This window comes from Vulpes lagopus, chromosome 15 (assembly GCF_018345385.1).
Source record: "Vulpes lagopus strain Blue_001 chromosome 15, ASM1834538v1, whole genome shotgun sequence".
NCBI lineage: Eukaryota > Metazoa > Chordata > Mammalia > Carnivora > Canidae > Vulpes > Vulpes lagopus.
This window is the reverse complement of record NC_054838.1, coordinates 21,334,125-21,349,180: the sequence shown is the minus strand read 5'-3', so window position 1 is coordinate 21,349,180 and position 15,056 is coordinate 21,334,125. Positions and strand designations below refer to the sequence as shown.

General features: G+C 40.1%; 1 protein-coding gene across 1 annotated transcript; it reads right to left on the bottom strand.

The window, feature by feature from the left end:
• Nucleotides 1-13,557: 13,557 nt before the first annotated feature.
• Nucleotides 13,558-14,493, bottom strand: LOC121476461 (olfactory receptor 51B4-like). The gene has a single exon (XM_041730503.1). It carries the CDS (start codon nt 14,491-14,493, stop codon nt 13,558-13,560), a length of 936 nt encoding a protein of 311 aa, XP_041586437.1.
• Nucleotides 14,494-15,056: the final 563 nt, after the last annotated feature.

Genomic DNA, 15,056 nt, shown 5'->3' with positions numbered 1-15,056 from the left:
ACCTCTTATGCTTTAGAATCATGAGTTGTACATGCTCCCCGTGAAGTGAGGGTTTCTTAAACTACAAAGTCGCTGTCAGCTGACTTCCATGTTTAAAGCTAAGCTCTGTACTCTGACTGTCATATCTGGGAGGATGGTCTTACTAGGGGAAGGGTAGGCTTTTGTTGTACATCTCAGATCATTGCTAAAAAATAAATATTGGGCTTTGAAGTGTCTCTATATCTTCAAGAGTGGGTGGCGTTATTTTCTAGAACTTTCTTTTTGCTTTGAGACATCTATTCCCTAGGGAATCCATAGCTCTGGCCTGAATCTCTGCCACTGTTCCAGACTGTATCTCTATTGATCTTCATAATAACCCCATAAGATAGATACAATTATTACCCTTATTTTATAGATATCAAGACTGAGCTCAGAAGAGTCAAGGCATTTATGTTTAGTTGAAAAGATGGGGAATCTTATGTGGTTGTAGAATATAAACTGCTACCATGCTATGCTTCCCTACCTTTTCCTATGTTCGCCCCTGAACTCACAGTCTATCTCCCCCAAGAGTCCCAGGCTCCACCCAGAACCACTAACCTGAGCTGGCCACATATCTGAGCCCACAGACCTGTAGCCCTTCTAGTCCCTGATAGCTGGCAGCTAGCCCTGCCCTCCTGCGACCTCTGATATACACATCTTGCACATCAGCTCACAAAGTCCTTGTGGGGTCCTCAAGTTTGCTGAGTCAAAGTTCACCAAAAAAGTCTAAACTCTAAGAGACTCCTGTTCCCAAAGTTATAGTCACTGGCCTCTCTGTCCTTCCTCCTTCATCCACAGGTCAGTTCCCTGTTTTTCTGGGCCCATTCACCTCATGCTCCTTAGCAGTTCAGCAAAAACCTTAAGAACAGTGAATGTGACTTGGGTCAAAGAGCCAGCATTATCTCTTATGTGTGTGACCTCAGGCAAATGCCTTGACTCTTTTGAGCTTAGCCTTGTCATCTAAAAACAGGGATAATAATTGCATTACGTTAGAGAGTTGATATGAGGATGGAAGAAATATGATACACTGCCTGCAAAGTAGTAGTTTCATTGATTGGACTTTAGAACATAAGAAATCTCAATAAATTAAGGTAGATTTTATCATCCATGAATCCTGTCCTGCTCCCATGACTCTCCTACCTACTCTCCGTCTCCAAACTCTGCCTCATTCCCCTTTGTGTTCTGTTCATTATTGTGATTCCTTTTATTTAAAGGAAGTGATTCCAGATATTTAAAGTGGGACTTGGAGATAAGCAATTAACTAAAGGGGTATTTCTTGGAGAGCCATACTCTCCAAATGGATTATCTTTAGAGGCTTTAGGGAGGGGAAGGAGAGTCAAGGTCAATGACTGGATCCAAGGAAGGAACACTGAACAACTGGATTCAGGGCTTCCCAGATGCTGAGAGTAGGAACTTGCTGACAAGCCTCTGGGTGCCGGCTTGGGGCGGGGGGGTGGGGGGGGCGCGGGCAGGGGCTGGTCCCCTCATGGGGAACTTCTTGAGCTAACAGCAGCACAGACTATGGAAAATAGTTTCTGGATTGAAGTGAGGAGATTCTGATAGGACAGAGTGAAGAGAAATGCTCTAAAGTTTGGGGCAGGGGGCCCTCTGTCACATGAAGGAAGTTTGCTTAGTACGAATGTTGGGTCTGTGTCTTCTTCATATCCTTTGGGGCTTCTGATTTTAGGCCAGGCTTCACAAAACCCTAAATTCCTATCTCTTGGAGCCCTGAGTGGGGAGGGAGCATTGTGTGTTTTTTTTTTTTTTACTGCATTCAAAACTTTCTTTCTCTGCTTCCCCATTTGCCTCAACACGTAGACTTGATCTTTTGATTCATCCAATCTAGAAGTGTGAGGCCAGTTTCCTTTAATGTGTATTCATCACTGAATATATGACAAGGGAATGGAGAATAAAATGTAATGGCATAGGCCTCCACAGGGTTATGTGAATGTAGGAATTCATCAAAACCAAACTTTCGCTTAGGGTGGGAACCCCCTCTGAAACACCTCTGTCATATCCACACAGTCATGGATGAAACACTTTCTCTCATGGCTTTTACACTGAACCTTTGTTTTTGTTAGATAACTTAATATTTATAAAGTTCTTATATAAGTGAAAATCCTTTAATCCTATGTCACACAGTATAACTCAAACTTATGTTCCAAAAGACAGTTTTGCCGTATTAGAGTGTTATACATTTGTTAAATATAAATTGCATGTGCTGTAGCAAGTGTTGGGGGCATAACAGTGAACCAGAGAACCACAGTCCTTGAATTCACAAAACCAACAATTTACCTGAAGACAGTGACTACAGCCATGACTTCTCCCCTTAGTCTACTCTTCCCTGACCTCAGAGAAATAAGCTAAATTATATGTTATGCCAAGTATTTACTATACTACCTGGCACATAAGTAAGCCTTCAATTAATGTCTGTTTTTTATTTTTTTTATTTCTTTAAAGATTTTATTTATTGATTCATGAAAGACACATAGAGAGAGGCAGAGACACAGGCAGAGAGAGAGAAGTGGTCTCCATGCAGAGAGTCCGATGTGGGACTCGATTCCATGACTCCAGGATCACGCCCTGGGCTGAAGACCGGCACTCAACCGCTGAGCCACCCTGGTGTCCCTAATGTCAGTTTTCAAATTATTATGATTGTTAGAAATGAACTGATGTAAAGTCCGGAATAAAATGGCTTTCAGCTACAGCAAGAATAATTATAGTTAGACACAATAAAAATAGCAAACATTTTAGGGTACTCAGCACATATAAAACACCACTTTGAACTCTTTGCATATATTTACTCATTGTCACTGCAATCTTAGGAAGATGGTAAAACCCCATTTTACAGTTGAGAGAAATGAGTCACACAGCCAGTACAAGGTGCTGAGTTGCCAGCTCTCCAGGTAGTCCAGCTCCAGAGTCCATACTCTTAACCACTGTTCTTCACTGCCTAAGACCTTCCTGCAGCAAAAGGTATGAATCTCTGAAATGGGTCAGTGGGGATGGCTATGTAAGAAGGGTGTCACATTCTTTCCTAGAGGTGTATGGGAACCAAAGGAAGAAGGGTGTCCTCTCTTTTTCTCACTTGAGCCAACACACACACATACATTTCTTACCCAGTTCACTGCTGAATGAGAGGCCCTGAAGGCATTTTGTTAGTTGAACAGTATTGGGTTCAATGATGTACCCGGTTTAGAAGTTAGGAAGCTTATGAATTTAATCAACAAATATTCCGTGTTGGAAGAAGTACTATTTAGCCTACTGTTTACACAAGAGAACACTGAAACTCAGAGAAGGAGAGAACTTTCTCACCATGATTTAACTTGTCATGGAGATGCCCAAGCTAGGACTCAAAGCTCTTGATGCTGTACAATGACTTGCACTGAGCCCCTTTGTTCATTTGGAGAGACGGAGCAGATGGAATCTAAAATATCTTAGGTGGTTTCCATGCCAGAGCCAGGGTTAGGCGGGCTTCTGGTTATTTCTTTAAAAATAAATATATATTTTAAATACATAAATAAGCCAACCCTACTCAGAGACTTGGAGGGAGAGGCTGCACCTCCTGGGCCCTGGGCCTACAGATAGGACTATCAGAGCCTTGTCAGGGCCGCCTTCCATGGCTGAGTCAGCCTAGTACAGGGGAGGACAAGCCATGTCATTCTGATCTGGATGCTGAGTGAGAGAGAGTACAAAGGGCTCACAGTCCATAAACTCAGGCTATGACTGTTCTGTCCCTGAGAAAAGAAGCAATGCTCAGAGGTCTATGTATCTCCTGCAGCCCCTTTTATGTGCCTGAGCCCAAAGAACTCTCTTGCTCTAAAAGTATTAGCAAAGCCATCACACTATATGCCATCCCATCCAACCTTGCCCCACAGAGCCTCCTCCCAGGTCTACATGCCTATATTTGCGTAATAGTCAGTAATCATTGAGAAATTTACTGCTTCAGTTTTTTCCTCTCTCTCTTGCTTCAATGGCTCAGTGGGAAAAAGTGTGTGTGGGTCTTTGTGGGGTTTTTTATTACCCCATAAATTGGCAACAGATGTAATTTCACAACTTTGTTGTGTTTGTGTAAATTCATAATAGCTTTTATTAGTGCAACCTTTGACAGAGTTCTATTTTATTTTATTTATTTATTTATTTGAAAGAGGGCAAGAGAGAGAGAGAGAACAAGTAGGGAGGAGTGGTAGAGAGAGAAGCAGACTCCCTGCTGAGCAGGGAGCCTGATACTGGACTCCATTACAGGACCCTGGGATCATGACAGGAGCCAGAGGCAGACACTTAATTGACAGGGCCACCTAGCCACTCTTTGACTCATAGTAGATTTTAGTTTTTATTGTCTGGAAAATTACATTATGGCAAATAAAATAAGAAGCCACTAGGAGTTCAAAAAATAAAAGCTATTTTCTCTAAGCCTCAGTTTTTTATCAATAACAAAAGCATTATAAAACCAACCAAATATTGTGAGAATATACACATTAGCACCTAGTCCTATGCCTGACACATGGGAGAAAATCAAGGAAAGGCATCACATAGTTTTTTAATGAACAATTCCTGACCCTGCCTGAAGGAGAGTAGAGAGTAGACACTATGGAGTGAATGTTTCAAAAGAGTGCATAGTGTGGGTTGGGATGTAGATGTGAATTCAATGTTTTATAATAAAAAAGAGTTTAAGTCACAAACAGCTGTTTGGATCTTTCTAACAGAAGAGACTGGGTTGAGAGAGTGGTCAGAGGCTCTCTAGTTGCTGGTTAGCTGTCCTCAGGTAGAAATCTCTGCCAACAACTAGTGGTCCCAAAAGGGCACTGCCTGTAGGTCACTATTGCCTCCAAATAAAAGTGTGGGCTAATCCATATTCCCTTCTCTGAAGCTATCTGAGAAGTAACTCCTGCCTACCTTTAGGGTTAGTGAAGATTTGAGAAGTTTGGGGCTGTGTCTTGGAGGGTCAGCATACTTCTCTCCTTGGTCTACCAAGTACAGCTCTCCTGTCTACTCACCAGGCCTGTTGCAGTAGGAGGACGGGTCTGGAAGGGCTGAGAAGCTGGGATCAGATTCAGAGAAAAGAGAAGATATTAATGTTCATTTTCTATTCACATGCTCCTGAACCCTTCTAGTCCAGTTGTCTATGAAATGTGAGTTGTGGTTCATAAACCAGTTTTCACATCTTTTGATTGTTTTGAATATCAGAATTAACCTATGCACTGAGGAATTAAAGCCAGGTATCCCACCTGGGACATGTGCATTTCAAGCAGGGTATATAGACAATCATGAAGGGAAGTATTTACCTTATCTATTCATTTACCTATCTATTCATTCACTTATTCATTCATCATTCATAAATACAAACAAAAAGGCTAGCGTGTAGTATAGTATTTAAATGTTCAGGTGTGTGTGCGTATGTGTGCATGCACACTTGGGTGTAGAACTAAAGTAAAAGTATAACTTTGCCATCCCCTGTGTTCTCCAAACTAGCCTTTAAGTCTCTTGTTAGCTGTTTAGCTTAATTTTGAGACTGTTTGGGGGAAATAAGCTCTGCTTTCTCTGCGTTTCAATGTCCTCATAATAAAAAGAAAATAATAATTTTTAGAACATAGTAATAGTGCTATATGTAGGAGGGTGTATCTAAAATTAGACAAACCACAGTACAAGTTCTGTCTTTGGAACACATATATGACATTGGGCAACTTAATTAACTTCTATGAGTCCCCAGAAGTCTCCAGTATGAAATTGAGACAACAGTGTCTGCTGCCCAGTGTTTAAATTAAACCTTAATGATTGAATAAATCAATGGACTTACATAAACTAAGAGCCCCATAAATTTCACTTAAAAATTTATTTAAATTGAATTGAATTAACATATACTATATTATTAGTTTCAAAGTTGAATTAAGTGGTTCATCAGTTTCATACAACACCCAGTGCCCATTACATCAAGTATCCTCCTTAATGCCCATCACCCAGTTACCCCATTTCCCACCTACCTCCCCTCCAGCAACCCTCAGTTTGTTTCCTATAGTTAAGAGTCTCTTATGGTTTACTTCCCTCTCTGTTGTCATCTTATTTTATGTTTCCTTCCCTTCCTCCACGTTCATCTGTTTTGTTTCTTAAATTCCATATATGAGTGAAATCATATGGTATTTGTCTTTCTCTGACTTATTTCACTTAGCATAATACCCTCTACCTCCATCCATGTCATTACAAATGGCAAGATGTCATTATATGTTATGGCTGAGTAATATTCCATTGTGTATACATATATACCACATCTTCTTTATCCATTTGTCTGTTGATGGATATCTGGGCTCTTTCCATAGTTTGGCTATTGTGGAGCTTGCTGCTATAAACATTGGATACATGTGCTCCTTCTAATCACTATACTTACATCCTTTGGATAAAGACCAAATAGTGCAATTAGTGGATCATAGGGTAGCTCCATCTTTAACTTTTTGAGGAACTTCCATACTGTTTTCCAGAGTGGCAACACCAGTTTGCATTCACACCAACAGTGCAGGAGGGTTCCCTTTATTCTACATCCTTGCCAATATCTGTTGTTTCCCAAGTTGTTAATTTTAGCTATTCTGAGCAGTGTGGGGTGGTATTTCATTGTGGTTTTGGTGTGTATTTCCCTGATGCCAAATGATTTTGAGCATTTTTTCATATGATTATTGGTTACTTATATGTCTTCTTTGAAGAAATGTCTGTTTATGTCTTCTGTCCATTTCTTAACTGGATTTTTTGGGGGGAGAAGTGTTGAGTTTGATAACTTCTTTATAGATTTTGGATACTAGCCCTTTGCCCTTTATCTGATAAGACATTTGCAAAGATCTTCTCCCATTCTGTAGGTTACCTTTTAGTTTTGTTGACTGTTTCCTTTGCTGTGCAGAAGCTTTTTATCTTGATGAAGTCCCAGCAGCTCATTTTGCTTTTGATCCCCTTGCCTTTGGAGAAGTTGTTACAGCCGAGGTCAAACACAAAGCTGCCTGTGCTCTCCTCTAAGATTTTGTCAGATTCCTGTCTCATATTTAGGTCTTTCATCTATTTTGAGTTTATCTTAGTGTATGCTGTAAGAAAGTGGCCAGTTTCATTCTTCTGCATGTGGATGTCCAATTTTCCCAACACCATTTGTTGAAGAGACTATCTTTTTTTCCATTGCATTTTCTTTCCTGCTTTGTCAAAAATTAGTTGACCATAGAGTTAAGGGTCTATGTCTGGGTTCTCTATTCTGTTCCATTGATCTATGTGCCTGTTATCATGCCCGCACTATACGGTCTTGATGATGTCACTTTTTTTTTTTTTAATTTTTATTTATTTATGATAGTCACACAGAGAGAGAGAGAGGCAGAGATACAGGCAGAGGGAGAAGCAGGCTCCATGCACCGGGAGCCCGACGTGGGATTCGATCCCGGGTCTCCAGGATCGCGCCCTGGGCCAAAGGCAGGCGCCAAACCGCTGCGCCACCCAGGGATCCCATGATGTCACTTTTTAATACATACTTTTAAGCACAGTCTAGGTGTCAGTCTGACCTGATCTTATTTAATCATTAACACACTAGGCAGCAAGTATTCATCCCCCTTTTCCAAGGGATTAAAGCATAAATCAGATTATGTAAGGAAACATTTGAACATTATATAGCTAGAATATAATGTTATTTATATTATAGAATACTCTAACCATTCAGATACATACAAACTAAAAATTGAAAGGTCCCATGCAAACCTACCTTCTTTAAAAAAAATACATTTATTTATATGAGAGAGAGACAGCACGGGAGAAAGGCAGAGAAAGAGAGAAAAACTTTAGCACTCTGCATTGAGTGGAGAGCCCCATGCAGGGCTAGATCTCATTACCCTGAGATCACACCTGAGCCAAAAACAAGAGTCAGGGACTTAACCAACAGCACCACCCAGAGGCCCCAACCCTATCTTCTAATAACATTCTTCTCTAAAGGCAACCAGCTGTAGCTGTCTGGTGTGAGTCCTCCAAAAATATTTCTGATTATCCCAGAGGAAGGCAGTGAGCGGGAGGGAGGGAGTGAAGGAAGGAGGGGATTAAAGAGATTTAATATTTGTTTCTTTATCTCTTGAAAAAATTATTTCCATTTTATTAAGTTGGAGGTAGTATTATCTTTTCTGCAATCCTAGGATAAATAAAGACAGACTAGTATCTAAAATCATTTTAAAAGTCTGACATTTTAAAAATCCAAGCTGATATCTTGCTACCCTCTGATTTTTAGATATAGGGTAGGGAGTGCAGACATTTTCTCAGGAAATATAACTGGAAAAAAAAGGAAAGTGACAGGGGTAGCCAGACGTCCCATCTCTACAAGGTGGGAGTTCCCCCTTTCATTCAAGAGACCTACTTCTCTCCTGTGAGGCTCCACCCATCTTGGCCTCTTAAATTCATGGGTGTCGCCTTCCCTCTAGTGGTCAAAGCAACAACTGCAGCCTACTTTTCTAAAGGGTTCTTCCAGATACGTGTAAGAAAAAAAAGTTACTAAAAGAGAAAATAATATATTGACTGAAATAATCCATTTTTATCATTGTGATTACCACTGACATTCTCAATCTTCACAGTAATCACTCATATTCTCCTGATTGTGGGCCACAGGCTGTGGGACATCAAATCCGAGAAGGTACTGTGGTGCTCACTAGTCTAAGTTGAAATGGCTATAGCAGAGTGAACTAAAAAGTTTATAGATATTTTCCACAAAGAGTGAAATTGGACACTTTTCCAGATCAGTGGACAAGAAAAAAAATGGACAATGGGTCCCGTATTGCAATGAGCAACACTAGCATAAACCCCAACCAATCATTAGTCTGGACAAAAGTACAGACTGAGTAGATCATGTCAAGATGGAGGCAAGAGGGATGAGAGAGATGGTGGGAGCAAGAAATGAAAAGCATTTGATCAGAATGATAGAAAAGGACAGACAGCACCTAACAGGAAATGATGGTGACACCAACAATGCAGATGATCGTGTAAATAAAGACAGAGGCATGACACACTTTGTAGGACGCAGCCACCTGCCAGACAAAAGACCGGGTCATCAGTGTAGAGGATTTCATAAAGACAATCCAAAAAGGAAGCATAAATGAACAGAAGCTTAAAAGCCAAATTCTGAAATATTGCAACACAGGCTCCCCATGACCGTGGGAAGGATGTGGAAGGGTGAAAAACAGACCTATCTAAGCCAACATGGAGAGGAACATGGGCTCATCAGGCAAGAGTTGATATCATCAAGATATCTTGATGTTGGCCAGGAGGACATGGTGGAGATCATAGAAGGGATAGGATCCGGGCAGGGAAGACCAGGTATACTGTGAGGATAAAATAGAAGACTGTTGGTGTTAGTCACCACGGGCATGCTGGTTAAAGCCCTGCGGAGACTAACACCTTTTGTCTTAACTCTACTCAGAGATCTGGGTCACAGTTAACATGCCAGATGTAGAAGGGTCCAATAATGGATTTAGGAAACATCCAGTGATTCTTTACAATTCGTGAACGATGATCAATCTAGGAGAACTTGAGGAAATGAGCAACTTTGGAGAGTGAACTAAGAAAACATTTGTCATTTTTGGAGGTCTGGAACTGATGATGGTCACTCTATCTCAGCCCACGAGGTGAAGATTTGAAATAGCATTTGACAGAAAACAAAACTGAATTAGAAACAAGTAAATAAGCCACAAATAAATACAAATTTGCATCAGAAACATGATTTGCTTCAATAATTTTAGGCAGTTTCTCACAAAATTCAGGTTTATTTATTGCTCAGATGTGAATTATCAGTCAGTTTTGCTGAGTGCTCATTTCCAAGCAGAGGCACAGGAATGCAGACTCTTTCCAGCATTTGAATTCACATCTCACAGTCCTTTACTTCTTGCCACATAGAAGGACAGAAAGCACGATGAGAAAACACCCCTGGTTTGGCCAGGAACACATGATTATTTTCACATTCCTTCAGCCAGAATCAGCTACGCGGCCAATGTAATTGCAAGGCTGATGGAAAAGATGGAGGAACACATAGATCCCAGTGATCTGTACTGTTTCTGCCACTTTTATCATGAGTAATCAGCATTACCTCACACATCCAAAAGCAACAGGAGTACTGACTGTGAAATCAAGGTGTGTGAAAGCATGTAGGTATTATGCATAAGTGATGAGGATAAGACCTGGAGAGCCAAAAGCCCACCAAACTCCATAATATCTTTTTTAAGATATTTATTTATTTATTTATTTATTTATGAGAGATAGAGAGTGAGAGAGAGAGAGGCCAAGACGCAGGCAGAGGGAGAAGCAGGCTCCATGCAGGGAGCTGGATGCGGGACTCGATCCCAGGACTCCAGGATCATGCCCTTGGCAGAAGGAAGGCACTAAACCTCCGAGACACCCAGGGATCGGCCAAACTCCATAATATTGACTAAATCCAGCCTCTTTCACCTCAAAGTGTATCTTAGTGCAAAACAAATAACTTAGGCTTTGAAACATGTTTTGTCAGGTATTATTACAGTATAAGAGCACCTATTCTGGAACCTAACAGCCTGACTTGAGTTTTCCCCTCTGCCACTTACTGGCTCTTCAATCTTGGGACAACACTATGTGTCTCTGTGTTTCAGTCTCCACCTCTATAGAAACGAAGCTGCTACAGATGCTTGACTCTCAGAGTTATTGTGAGTAGTAAATGATTTACTCTTCAATGCCTTGTGCATAGTGTCAGCCATAATAATCATATGGTTACTTCCATTATTAATATTATTTTTTAAAGATTTTATTTATTCATGAGAGACACAGAGAGAGAGGCAGAGACCTAGGCAGAAGGAGAAGCAGGCTCCATGCAGGGAGCCCAGTGTGGGACTCCATCCCAGGACCCGGGGTCACACCCTGAGTCGAAAGCAGACGCTCAACCACTGAGCCACCGGGCATCCCTATTATTAATATTACATTTGAATTATTGTCATGTGTATGTTGAGGGTGTGGGAATTGGAGTGAGCAAAGACATGAAGATCACATATGGATGGAGGTGGGAGTCAAAGAATGAGATCACCCTGTCAATGGCTAAACATGGATCTTTCTCTGAAAAAGGAGAGATACAAGTCCTTTCTGGAGAACAATGTGGCAGAAGTGACATCTATTCAAGAGGAGCCACTTGTCCTATATCCATTCAGCGACCAGTAGTATGCCAAGGAGAGCTCTGATTCAGTGTTTGCAGGAACCATGTGCCATGGACAGAGGTGCTGTTCTATTGGTTGCCTCATCTGTGAGATAAACCTCTCCCCTCTCCCCTCCCCTCTCCCCTTCCCACATATACTAAAATATGGCTAGTCTATAAGTGTTTAGAAAACTAGGTCCTAGGGTTCATGAATAAGTACTCTATGTAATAATCACTTGGAAAATATATATATATGTATATGTGTATATACACACACACACACGTACACACACATACGTTACAAAGAAAAATGAAGTTTCTTCTATAGATAAAAAAATTGAATGGACATTTAAAAGAGTAGAGAGTACATAAGTAGACTTTAGAAAGGGATGTGTTTTTATCAGGTAGATCAAAAACAGTGGCTATCCCTAAGAGAAGCAGCAATAACAGTTACAAAAGGGGAATTTTTAGTAATGTACTGAGATTTTTGATGGATTATGATGTAAGCATTTGTATCAAAAATATTTGCAGGTAAGTGAAAGGATGGTTCATAGAAAATTTAGAGGCCTTGTACAATCTTCTACATTATGACTAGACACTTGAAACGCTAGTAAATGATTTTTCTGGTTTTTCTGGGGTATTCATTGTGGTGGGTAATATATAACGTAGCCTGTTTCATTACTGTGCAACTTTGATAGTTACAAATGTCTTTCCTACACTTATGTAAAAGTTTACTTTCTTATAACCTAAGGCTATAGACTTTAATTATTTTATACAAAGGAACTCAGAATATGAAGATTTACTTTTTCCTCAAAATACTACCTTTATAGCCATATGTTATCTATCCATCTCACTTTTCATAAACATCAGTTTTTCTGACCCCTTTTTTTTGTATGTGTGTGTGTGTGTCTTTTTTTTAATAAATTTATTTTTTATTCGTGTTCCCTTTTTAATTTCAATTTGATTGTAAGGTTTTTGTTATCCTTGTTCTGTTTTCTTCTTTCTGTTCTTCTGCATGTATAGGTTCCTACCTTAATTCACATTCAACAATGGGCTAACAGTTGCCTTTCAGCACTCAAAGACAGATTTAGGTTAAGACATCTAATATAAATATTACTCATTAAGCATAAATATTATTTATTAAAATGTATTTGTTGCATTCATCTATTTCATCATGATGACATCATGAAGAAATACAGAAAGGGAATGTCTGGTACATTTTCTCCTTTAATGTCACTTCTAATATATTAGTTAACTCTCTCTTGTCCGCTCCTGGCAGTATGAGCTGATCATCTTTTCTATGATCCCAAAGTCTCCTGGTAAGTGTACTGCATTTCCCTAAGGCTCATTTCTACCTATATCAGTTCTGTGTTTGTATATTTTTCTCCCTAACTAGACCATACAGCTCTTTAAATTAAGGATTGTATTTTTTTCACCTTTATTTCTCTAGTACTTACTATAAAACCTGATACAGATTAGGCAGTTAATGAATTTTGGTGAATGGATAAATACTAAATGATTCCTTAGATATTTATTAGATATTTACCCTGCTACACATTTATCATGGGACTTAAGAAAGCAAATAGAGATATCCAGGCATATTATAGGATAGATATCCATCAACTCAAAGTAGTGGATATACTGAAACACTTATATGCACACAGGCACACTTTCTTACACATGTTATTCATAAATAAAGCCCATTGACATAGAATAAAATAATGTGGATTTTATGTATACTCTCATAAACATAGCCTTGCCAACTTCCTTCTCCCTTCTGTTAGGATCACCCACCCTCACTCATCTCTCAGATGCAATAGTTTGAGTTACATAACCCTCCACCAAGTCTTTAGCAGATATGCAGGGTCCCATTTAAGGCATGATTGATAGACTGAATACTTTCTTTTAATCTGATGAGAACATGAAGGAGAGAAAAATTTCCTCTCATTTGGACCACAAACTCTGTTTGCATGGATATATCTGACTAACCTGTGCTTATCCCTATTACAATGCATTTTTCTCCCTGGCCCCATCTGTCAATAATACTTTTGCATCCAGCTGTTCAGGAGTGATAGCATCTGATAATGATGCTAAGAGGCTCAAGTGAGCTATTAGAGGAGGCAGGGCCAGTGAAGACAACAAGGCAATCAGCAAGAAGTCAGATAAAAAGAGTGGTTGGGGATGATATCTTCTGAGGGAACACTCAGTGGATGGACAAATAATAAAGAAAGGAGAACAATAGCTCTAATATAAAGATGCCAAGGCACAGGTCAACGTATAGCTTTATGTCTCATATAACTCTGAAAAAAGACACTGAGTATAAAACCAAGCTTCTCTTCCAATAACAGGAAATGAAAAAATCCCAGAAATATCAAGATTGTTGAAATGAAAGCTCAAGCCCTATTGTGTAGAGAAAATAGGCGAATGAAGCCTCTCTGAATTTGCTTGGTCTTCATACTATATATAACGGGGTTCATGAATGGAGGAAAGAGAAAGTAGACATAGCTCATGGTGATGTGGACCACATGTGGTGCATGCTTCCCAAACCTGTGGATGAAAGTCAGGCCAATCACAGTAATATAAAAGACCAGGACACAGCTAATATGTGAGACACAGGTGTTAAGGGCCTTAGCTCGCTCTTCTCTAGAGGCAATACCCATAACTGTCTTCAGGATTAAAATATAAGAGAAGAGGATAATGAGAGCATCTAAGAAGAAAGTCAAAGCAACCAGAATGACTGGGTACACACGATTAAATGTAATATCAGCACAGGCAAGTTTCATGACATCTTGGTGGAGGCAAAAGGCATGGGAAAGAACATGGGAACGGCAATATGGGAACCAGTAGAGTGGCATGATTGGGGGCACAATAGACATAAAGCCCCTCATTAGTACGCCCAGTCCTACCTTCATCACCCGAGAATTGGTAAGAATGGAGTTATACCTCAGAGGAGTGCGGATGGCGATGAATCGGTCATAGGCCATGGCAAGCAACACACCCGATTCCACAATGGCCAGGGTATGAATGAAGTAGGACTGAGTGAAACAGGCACCCTGGGAAATTTCCCTCTGGTCCAGCAATAAGACACCCAGGACCGTGGGCATTGTAGTTAGTGTCATCCCAAGGTCTGTACCTGACAGCATAGCCAGGAAATAGTACATGGGCTCATGAAGGCTGGAGTCGTTCCAAATGAGGAAGAAAAGTGTGCCATTGCCCAAAAGGATGGAGAAGTAGATCATAAAGAAGGGAATAGAGATCCAGTGGTGAATTGCCTCTGAGCCCAGGAAGCCAGTTAGCAAGAAGGGAGCAGCACTGTTGTTGGACCACATGGTAGGTTTTTTCAAGTGAAGAACTCTCTCAAGAGTTACGACCACTAAAAAATCAGTATTGTTTCTTTCTGTCCATCTTTCTGGAGCATGTCATGAGGCTATTTTTCACTTCAAACCTTACAAGCTTTTGTGGATTTTCTCAGTCTTAATTAATTCACAAGGTCTTTGTCTAGAATAAGAAATAACAGTAATGCTGACATATTAATAATCTCAACAATTTACTATTTAGTATCCAACTTTTATTCTTTCTATCTCAGTTCTTACTCGCAGTTCCTTAAAATCATTCCTTTGGGCTCTATTTTGTTCCCTTTGCTTTTTCATTCATCCTCATACTATTTTTTTTTAAGATTTTATTTATTTATTCATAAATAAAGACAGAGAGAGAGAGAGATTTTATTTATTTATTCATAAATAAAGACAGAGAGAGAGAGAGAGAGAAGTAGTGGGAGAAGCAGGCTCCATGCAGGGAGTCTGACGTGGGCCTCGATCCCGGGTCTCCAGGTCCAGGCCCCTGGCTGAAGGTGGCACTAAACCACAGAGCCACCCAGGCTGCCCCTCATACT

Coding starts and splice junctions, on each gene's coding strand:
- LOC121476461 (XM_041730503.1), bottom strand. CDS start 14,493: ATGTGGTCCAACAACAGTGCTGCTCCCTTCTTGCTAACTGGCTTCCTG.